Source organism: Ascidiella aspersa, chromosome 5 (genome assembly GCF_963924565.1).
Source record: "Ascidiella aspersa chromosome 5, kaAscAspe10.2, whole genome shotgun sequence".
Lineage (NCBI taxonomy): Eukaryota > Metazoa > Chordata > Ascidiacea > Phlebobranchia > Ascidiidae > Ascidiella > Ascidiella aspersa.
In genome coordinates, this window is record NC_139451.1 from 5,024,741 (window position 1) to 5,035,412 (window position 10,672).

Sequence of the window (10,672 nt, forward strand, 5' to 3'; positions counted from 1 at the left end):
ATGAACTTCAATGACTTGACTTAAGTTAACTTAAATCACTGTTAACCCTATTTATCTTCAAGCTTGGCTTTAAAACGATTAGATTGTTACATGTTGTTTTTTTAATATTTATATGGGCCGAAAATTTATTTTCGGGACATATCTTGTTTTTTCTTATTTTTTGTTACATGTTGTTTTTTTGTTATTTTTTGTTACATGTTGTTTTTTTGATACCTTTTGTTATTTTTTGTTACATGTTGTTTTTTTGATATTTTTTGATATTTTTTGTTATTTTTTGTTACATGTTATTTTTTTGATATTTTTTGTTATTTTTTGTTACATGTTGTTTTTTTGTTATTTTTTGTTACATGTTGTTTTTTTGATACCTTTTGTTATTTTTTGTTACATGTTGTTTTTTTGATATTTTTTGATATTTTTTGTTATTTTTTGTTACATGTTATTTTTTTGATATTTTTTGTTATTTTTTGTTACATGTTGTTGTTTTTATTTTTCAGTTGAATTTTTGCTCATAATCGATAAATATTGCGTTTATGTATTCAGGGATGGCGAACCACTGACCCACTTCGTGACCCACCACAGATTTTTATGACCCACTTGTAACTTGGCTTCATCAAATGCTTGCAAAAAAGCAGACAACTAAAATAATTTTGCCTATCTCTGGAAAACGTAAAGGGTGGCGAAAATTTAGATTATTAAAATGGATCGATGGCCAGTTGTGAAAGTTCGTCGGAACGCCGTTACAGTGAAATAATTGCTACCAACAAACCATCAGGAAACCTTGCGTTTTGGGCAAAATGTGCAAAAAAGAGTCTGAGGCTTTCAACGCAACACTTTGATATCACTGTTGTGTGCCGTGGCTTTATTGACTTGCAACATATTTTTTTGATATAAGTGAATAGGCAGCTTTGTAAGTAGGGATGTTATAGTTTAGGAGTTTTGTTAACAATTAAATTACTGATAAAACATGGATTCCGCCTTCAAACGTATCAACACCTTAAACAATGTTTTTAAAGTATACTTGAAGTCTTGACATGTTAGTTTTTTGGTGATATAATCCTGATTCTTTTTCACGACTTTTATGAGATGTGCACATGTTAAAAATGCACCGACAAATTATTTAAGAATGTTCGCCTGCGTATTTGCCAGGATGCGTAAAAATCTGTGCATATTTTCAGGTGCACATGGTTGCGCACATCGTGCAAAAAAGCTCCCTTCACAAAAGTCCAAGCAGACTAAACATCTTGAGAAGCTCTGGTGAAAACCGTGTTGCAAGGTTTCCCGCTAAATAAGTTTGATCCAATTGAAAACTGTTGTAGAAAATCTTTGCTACTTTTTTAGTTTTTAAAATTCGTACAAATCCTAGTTTAAAAAGAACATGAATTACCAACTGACAGGAATACCTACAAGAACTACAAGTGGACGCAGCAGAAAGTTTTGCAATAATATCAGAATATAACTTAATGTATGACCCACTTGTGCGTTTTTTAGGGATTAAAGTCTCGTTGGTGATTCCTGATGTATATTAGCACAAATCCCAGTTTGACTACCCTAGCTTAGGTTCGGTTCGGTTAAATTTGTGATTAATACCGGTTTATGAAATTCCGGTTCAGATGCAATATGAGTTACCTTAAACCTATAAATTGGAGAAATAAATGTGGTGAATATTAGATTTGTAACTCGTTTTTAACCTAAGTTCTACGACGTATGTCTGTTAAAAAAAAAAAAAAAAAAAAAACTTTTTTTTACAAAATTCCGAACATGGCACTACTTGACTCTAAAAAATCCAAGTTATGGTGCCATGGCGAAGTAAACCGCTCTTTTTAAGTTGGGCCTTAAACCTATAAATTGGTTCGGGTTTGGTTAGGGTTCAGGCTTTTCACAAAATATTCGGTTCAGTTCCTCTTCAGCTTGTTAAAATCGTACAAAAAAACGGTTCGGAAAAAATTGGCCCACAAACCAGTTTATAAAGTTCCCGTTCGGATTCGGTTCGACATCCCTATTGTTGTTTTTTATTATATATTAGACAACTCTTTAATTCTGTTACCGAATAAAAACTTTTCTGCAATTGTTTTGACTGTTGTAAGTAGAAAGTAATTTATAGTTGTAAACTACTGGATTAAATTTTTTTTCCTGCTTAACTTCGATCGATTGTCTAAAACTTGAAACAACTTTATAATTACCGCACAATAAACTTAACGATTAAAAAACGCAAAAATGAAAAGCTGGTTTGGCAAAAAATATTTACGTCAATTTTACCACGAAAACGTATAAGTCTAAGTCTAGGGTATAAGTTTATCTAGATTCACTTCAATGTACACTAAATACATAAAAAATAGGGCGTTGATGAAGTAACTAACATATAACTTAAGGCGTTGTTTTTCGAGTGACCGTGTGTCAGCGTATAGTATCACTAACATCTCTATCCTTTCATTTTTTTTTATTTCATTATTTCTGTGGATTTCAGTTAGCCTCTACGTATATTTTTTATTTGAAAAAAAGGCATTATTAAACCTTATGCTGTCGGCTGTTTTTTACATTTTTTACAACAAATCATGTTTTTTACAAAAAATCATTTTTCAAATTCCTTTTTTTTTGCTCCACTGACCTCGGAATAGACCCTTTGTGTGATGACAATGGGTTGCAGAACTGTTTCTCCCGAGCACGAGGCAGGAAGTGACGTCACGTTCGAGAAGCGATGACGGAAGTCGTTGGGTTTTGTCAGTCCGCAACATTTCAGCTAAAAACAGGAAACTGGGGGTTAATTTTGTCTAAGTTTAATGAAATTTGCTGAAAGTTACTTTTATTTAAACATTTTAGCTGAAAACCAAAACATGGGGAGTAATTTAGCTAAAAGTTTGCTCAAATTTGCTGAAAGTTAGTTTTCTTTAAACATTTCAGATGAAAACAGGAGATTTTTTCTTTTAATTTTTTAAAGATTTTTTGACCGTATAGCAGTGGCTTGAAAACCTCAACCGGGGTGTCGCGGCGCCGATAGGTATTTTAGAATTTTTAGGAATCTGATTTTTGCTCAATTGGTAAGCTTCTTGATACAACTATTTTTGTACAATTAGAGACCTTTATGTCAAATGACATTTTTCTGCATATTTTAAGTGGATTCTGTTGTTCCAGTTCCATTTATAGTGACATTTCAGTAAATACTCAACAAAAGTTCCAGTCGGGGTGTCCCAAATCTATTTATTATTTTCGAGGAGTGCCGTAAGCCATAAAAGGCTGCGAGTCACTGCCCTATAGAAACGTTAGTTGTTTTTTTCGAAGAGTGGACATTAAAACGAATTCGCGTAATCTTATAAATTCCAAACAATTTTCTTTCGAATTACAGAAGCTGCCTAAATTCGAACGGTGAAAAATAAACGATTCTGGTTGCATATCACAATTATACAAGTATACAGAACTTAATAAACCGAAAATAAGTTTGTTTGGATGATACATGATCAATATATTTCGCTCTTAAAATTGAGTGATATGAAATATATTTATCATATATCATCCAAACAACTAAGTTCCGCTTTACTAAGTTCTGTACTTAGTTTTATCTTTTAAATTCGAACTCTGTTAGACAAAATACAATTTATATAGACATCCTGATATAAAGGCCTATAATTTTTTTCTATAACATTTTTAATAAATACCGAAATTGTCTACTTTTCTGAAAGTTTTTCATTCAGGTTGCAAAAAAACTTAAAGCCGTAACGAAACGAGTTGTCAAAATTAAAATTGCTACTTGGCCCACCCAAACCCAAACGCTAACTCGCACCCTTAACCCCAACTAATGTTAGAAATATAAACCGCCGGACGAACATGTGATGGGAATTCTAGACCAGCGCCAGAAAACGTTGAGTTGGCAAACCATGACTAAGATGTGCTAAACTAAATGTGAAAGTCTAAATCGGCACCAATATGCACATAGTATAGGACGAGTGCTGATTCTACCACTTAACATCGGGTATCGCCTTTGATCCTATACTGTATCGGTTATTCCAAATTCTAATGGAAGGACTATTTAACGTCAATTGGTGACAGATGTTGCTTACCGACTTCTGGAAATGGTCGACAATCTTTTTATCCTTATCTGAAACTGGATAGCCGATGAAAATGTCCCTGTACCATTGGTCAGCTTGGCCCACCACCTGCAAGAAGATATTGTAATTTTTTTATAATTTTTACCGTTTTTTTTGGAGGATTGCAAATCAACAAGTAAGAACAGTTTAAAACTGTTGAAGCTACGTTTTTTGGTTTGATAAATTTCAACAAAATAGGTTAATTTTTTTACACTCACTGACTTAACTTATTTTTTATTTGCAAAAATATAATTTTCAATTTCCGAGTTACCTAATCAAAATTAAATAGACGATACAACCTGCAGTGAGGTTCGAACTCACGACCTTCGGTCATACCGGAAACTTCGCTCCACCAACTGTGCGATACAGGCTGAGGGAGGAGCTAGTCGAGCAACAACCATTATACCAATGTTTGCATAATTATGTGTGTGCGCTTTCTATTTTCATTATTATTATTAAGGGATATTCACATTCTTCTAAACACTTACCGTGTCTCGTTGGTAGGTGAGAACAATTATTCCGATCACCTGCGCGATTGTGACCAGAAAGATGAATAGAAGAGACTGAAAAAATAAAATAAAATAAAACGTAAGAGCAAAAAGTAACGTTTCATGACTGTTTAAGTCAAGTTCATTATTTTGCAAAAAAATATCAAGTCAAGTCCCAGTCAAGTCATTATGATAGCAAGTCAACTCTACGTCAAGTTACTGACTTAAAAATAAAACGTGAAATCAATAAAATTGTTAAACTCGTCCGATTTTGACCAATACCAATTTAAAATGTCGAAAACGCAACATAAATAATAACTTAAATGGAATAAATAAAAGTCATTGACTTAAGTCATTTCAACACTGTCCAGCTGTAAAGCAATGCCTGCAAACGCAATTGAAGTTTCAAGGAGTTGCAAGGTCACAGTAGAATATCTAGGGAGCCAATATTAAAGTGGGTTTATGTTGGTTTTGCCAAAATCTTTCGGCAAACAAACAAAAAAAAACCTTAAACACAACCACTGATTCGTAATTTGATTTTCGTCTAGCATTGAAGTAAAATTTTCAGTTAAACCTAAAATCGAGCACCAATATGTGGCAGAGCGTTCCAAGCCTTATTTTGATCTCAACTCGTGATCTAATATGCTTGAGCATTTGACCCAATGGCGTCCTGCGTCCCATCGACGCATAAAAGTTTTGGAAACTTACACGATTTAAAAAAGTGTTTTTTTTTTGCTCTGTTCAAATCGATAGCATCTTTGTAGTGTAGCTTTTGATTGAAAATAACACCTCTCCAGCACAAAACTTTAACTGTGTGGCGTTATTAAGGTTATTTAAGTTATGACGCAACTTTATGGCGCCATCTCTAAAAAAAATTATGGCACCCCCTTAAAGAAATCCTGTGTCCAGCCCTGCCGGTTAATCACCGAAAGCATTTTTTTAAAAAGTGTAAAATAACTTACCGAATGGTTCAAACGTGATCCCAATACCCTCTTAAACAATTGCATTACAATTGCATGCGAAACAATCGCATTACACATCCACGCAGCTCAAACATTTACGACCAAATTGCAAAATCGCGGCGCCTTTCCCCGGCGATTTTCGACGAGTTTCGCGAATTTATGTCGGCTTGAAATATCAGAACTTGCCACAAAGTTATTTTTTATGATTCATAAATACTATTCGCCTGCTTAACTTCATTTAAAAAAGTAAACCATCTTTCACTAGACGATATGCCGTAATAAGAATATCAAAGCCCATACAGAAGTAAGTATCATTTTGGACGTTTCGAATAACTCTTTATTCATTTTCAACATGATACTTACTTCTGTATGGGCTTTGATATTCTTATTACGTCTTACTACAACCTCCAACCATTATGCTCCAAAACTAGACGATAAGTTTTTCAAAAAAAACGACGCCTTAGTTGATCAGTTTAAAACCAAGCCCTGGTACTCGACCGTATAATAGAGAAAGTATAAAAATGAAATTCGATATAGGTTTTTTTGTCAACTCACCAGCGATAGAAAAGTTTCTCTTTTGTTACTCCCCCCGCACATCCCAATGAAGGAAATCACAAGGAATAGTATTCCGGCCGTCAGGAGAATATACAGGGCTGAAACAACCAACATAATAAGAAATTCATTTGGTGCTTCATTACTTATACCATAAGAGCTTAGCCAAGTAACAAATTTTTTTTTCCTGCGCTAGCAATTTGTGCTATCTTCTAATTTTTGACGTTGTGTAAAAAGGCAAATCAATCTTAATGTGTAGAAACAGTTAGGTTCAATTTTGCGAAAAATTACACTATATACAATTAAAAAAATCAATTTTTTTAAATTGGCTTCTCAAACTTTTCACTCCATGGCCCCTTTTAATTTTTCAAAGTTGGTTCGACGTTTAAAGTTTAACAGTTAAACGAAACACTTTGATTAGTAATGACAACCTAGGTGTTTCATATTAGCCTAGACTTTTAAGTAGCGTAAGGCAGTGTTTCTAAACCCACGGGTCGTCGCGACTAAAAACTCGGTCGCTGTTTATATTTGTAGTTTTAGATCAGGGTTTCCCAAACTGTGGTCCGTGGACCATTGGTGGTCCGCGACGACTGCACAGGTGGTCTGTGGCGATATGACAAGAAACGAAAAATCGCACATATACGTTGTACAGTACGTACTCTTTCATATATGATTGCCGCAGTTATTCACATCTTAATAATTTCAAAAGCTTTTGCTATCCAGTATCGTAAATGTTGCTTGTTACGCCTTTGTTGTAGTCAAAAAGCTGTTTACCAAAGATTCTCGTATTCCTCGTCTATGACGTAATAATATAATACTATCGCCACTCGGAATTTGCGGTTTTGTTCAGATCATTCCAAATTTCCAACCATTTGCCTACGCAAAACTTAGTGAAACGAAGCAGAAAGAATCAATGGCATTCGTACCATTGATGTTGTCAGTTTCGTAAATAATTAAAGTTCGGTTATATTTATTATTTGCTTTGTGTATTGCGGTCCACGAAAAAACAGATTTACAAATAGTGGTCCGTGGTCCAAAAAAGTTGGGAAACCCTGTTTTAGATGGTTAGATATATAAGGATTGGTTCTGAGCAAATGTTTTCCACAAAATGGGAAACTGTAATTCCACTGACGCGTATATAAACGATAAAACTCAAAGTTTAAAAACCCGAGTAAAATCAGGATCACACATTTTTTAAAGGACGGTTTATTTTGCCTATACTGGCATCGTACATTCCTAAAAGCAAAGTATATATATACTTTTTATATATGTAATTCTCTTAAAAATGTGTGATCCTGGTTTTACTCAGGTTTTTAAACTTTGAGTTTTATTGTTAATAAATGTATTACGTGTAATAAATTTAGGCCGACTCGAGACTCATCGAAATTTTAAGCCCATTAATTGAAACTACGTTAATTTCTAACTGACCAGTTGTCATTGGGGCGAAGGTCGAATAGTATGACGTAGTTGCGTGGTCGATGAAGAGAAGCCATACCGCCACGCTCAGGATTGCGCAGCCGGCGAACTAAAACACAAAACGTCGTGTCGGATTTCAAGGTTGGTTAAAATGACCTTTCCAACGATCAAACACGTTGTTGTTGAGAAATAAGGCGTTGCCACTAATTTTAGAAGCGTTGTCATACCTCTTATCCAATTTTCTTTATGAGATAAAAGCTTATTTGCAAAACCATGCTTTCAATATTGGACGACCTGATTTTGGCAAAGCCTAACTATAAGTAAAGCTGTGAAAACATTAGAAACTCTACAAGATGACTCATTACTAGGGTTTAGCTTAAACAATGAGAAATTTCGACCCTTAAAAAGTTTCGACCTAAAGAGATTTTTTTGCAGTGTAACCTATTAGAAATACATCGATTTAAACAACGCAAGTCTCAAACTGCGTTTTCAGTTATTTTTTAGGGTTTATGTAAAAAAAATGTGCGTGTACATTGACTTCTTGCAGTGTAAAGCTCTAAAGTTGAAGTTATAAATAAAGGCTCACCGCACGTCACTGGCAAATACTGCCTAATTCAAATCAGAGAAACGCCACTATCTGAAGCCAAGACACAAAAAAGGTCACTACAGTTGTCGCTGATTTTGTAAACTAGCCATCTTTGTGTATTTTGTAAACGATTTTGACCTGAAATAGTTTTAACAAATTTTGACCTAACGTGTAAATTTAACAAAATTTTACTGTTTTTGCCAGGTTCAAAAATTATCGCACTACTTCGGAATAAATGCTTACCCATAGAAGTATGTTGAAAGCCAAAAACAGCAGTCTTAGAATTTTTCCAGCTTTTTTGTTCCCAGTGCAGGGATCGCAACACCTTTAATGGAGAAAACTCATGATGCCCTTTTTCGTAATTAGAAATGTCCGATAGTATCGGATCGGAGTTCATGCCCGATACCAATTGGTAGTATCGATACGCTCCCGATACTAGGTGCCGATCCGATACCGAGTTAATTTAGGAATTTTAGCTAATATTTTCCCTTCAAAAGTACTTTTTTAATAAATAGTAGGTTTACAATTGGAGTCAACTATACCCTAATTAACTCAAAATAAAATTCCTAATAATCTGTAAAAAAAACCTTGAAAGTTTTTATTTTACAAACTACTTGACTGGGACTTCAGCCATTTCATAATGACTTGTTGAATACACTGTATTTTTATTATGTTGGTTGTTTCAGCCAAAATTACTTGATTAAATCTTTTTGAGATGAATTGTTGCAAGACTGTCATTTTCTATAAATTCATTTTTCGATAAAAAAAAATAATTTAAGTTTTTGAACTTAGTTTTTAGAATATATTATTGAATAAATTGCACTTGAAAGACAACAGCCTAATTCGCCGAAATAGTACGAAGAGCCGACGGCAATCTTGGCCGACGCAAACAAATTATAGCAAAACGTGTTCTGCCACTTTTAACTCGAACATTCCAACGCGAATGCCAGTCATTAAATCAAGTTTAAGCCTACACATTACCTGACTGTCGGATAGCACTGCTTCATATTTGCTTTGATTGTGACGTCAGATTGAGAATTTTTGACTGTACATCCGAAGCCATTATGACATCACACAGTTTGTTTTAACCTACCAACGCCTGTCTGCAACCACAAAATGTCCTTTTTTATTTTAGAAAAAGTGAATTACTAAATTTAGGCCGAATAGTTTCGAAATTATGTGATTTAACCAGAATCTAAAATTGTTGCTATATCATAGAATAAAGCGGTATTTCTCTGATTTTGATGGCAAAGCTTCGCTGTTGTATCTATGTTTACCATTCGGGTAGACGAGAATAAAGGTTTAGAATCACTGGGCTAAAGTAATAAGACCATTTTTAACTTCGAAACAGTTGGTAAATAATTAGATATCTTGGAATAGGTGGGAGATACTGTTTGGTTATCACTTGCAATGACCTAAAACCAAACCTTGAAAAACATAAGACCCATATTTCGCGTTGACGTATAATATCTCTATCGTCAGTATTCTAATATCTCAAGTTATTGACTTGACTTTAATGCACTTAATTCACTGTTTATAAGTGACTTGACTTGACTTAAGTCAATGACTTCTGTCCTTGTAAAACTGCCATTAATATACCAGTTTTGCCAAAACAGTAAAAAGCCTTCTGAAATTTGTGCTTCAAAATGAGATTGCTCAGATAGCAACTGACTGCTCTGATACTAATGTAAGCACTGTCTAACACCAGAAAATTATCCAAAGCCACAGAATACAGAACTATCCTAACATATCCAGCAATTAGATCGTAACTGGCTGCAATGATATTGGTTTAAGACCCAAAAATCCACCAATATGCAAACCTACAGTGTACACAGCAACCTTAACCGCTCCAGTCATTAGATTGCAACTGACTGCAGTGATATTAATTTCACCCAAAAAAATCCACCAATATCCAAGCTGCAGTGTACACCAGTGTTATAAATAAGTCATTTTTAAATTACTTAAGTCGAAGCCAAGTCCTTTTTTGAAAGAATGTTAAACTATTTAAATTGGTAAATTAGTCTGATTATTATGAGCAATACCTTTTACTAAAAACAACCAAAACTCAGCATACTGCAAGCAAAATGTTTTACGTGCAAAACTTTAGATAAATATATCAATTTTTTTAATAAAAATGAAAACACTTTATTTCGACCCAAGTCCTTTGTCCAAAAGTCAAATCAAGTTATTTTGTCATATACTTGAGTCATTACAACCCTGGTGTATGCACATTGCTCAACCATCCTAACCTATTCAGCCATCCTTATAGCTTGTATTGAACTCTGTAACTCAGGTCTTAAACATCAATTGACCCTCGCTTAGACAAGACTAACCTGAGTTCTAGGGTTTGCCCTTTACGCGAGCAACGGCGTCCGAAATATGCCAATAGCCCGCGGCCAAATTGCGCCATAAACCTGTATAATGCGACCGCCGTTCGCTACGCCAACAATATACGAGCTCATTAGCGGAGTTGAATGAGAATTAACTGCCAGGGAACGGATATTGGTGAAAAACGAAATATTTTTGGACAAGAGGCAACGACTCCAAAAGGTCTTGATCACAGAATACATTTTGTCTATATGTATGTTT

General features: G+C 34.4%; 1 protein-coding gene across 1 annotated transcript in view; it reads right to left on the reverse strand.

Moving 5' to 3' along the window:
• Positions 1-9,172, reverse strand: part of LOC146141572 (uncharacterized) — a 44,380-nt gene extending 35,208 nt beyond the window's left edge. The window contains exons 1-7 of the mRNA XM_083390185.1: positions 9,065-9,172; positions 8,327-8,408; positions 7,510-7,606; positions 6,085-6,182; positions 4,568-4,642; positions 4,053-4,148; positions 2,606-2,737 (exon numbers count right to left, since the gene is read on the reverse strand). Coding sequence (XP_083246311.1) covers positions 2,606-2,737; positions 4,053-4,148; positions 4,568-4,642; positions 6,085-6,182; positions 7,510-7,606; positions 8,327-8,408; positions 9,065-9,090 — 606 coding nt within the window. The 5' untranslated portion in view covers positions 9,091-9,172. The remainder of the gene's footprint in view (positions 1-2,605; positions 2,738-4,052; positions 4,149-4,567; positions 4,643-6,084; positions 6,183-7,509; positions 7,607-8,326; positions 8,409-9,064) is intronic.
• Between the last annotated feature and the right edge of the window lie 1,500 nt (positions 9,173-10,672).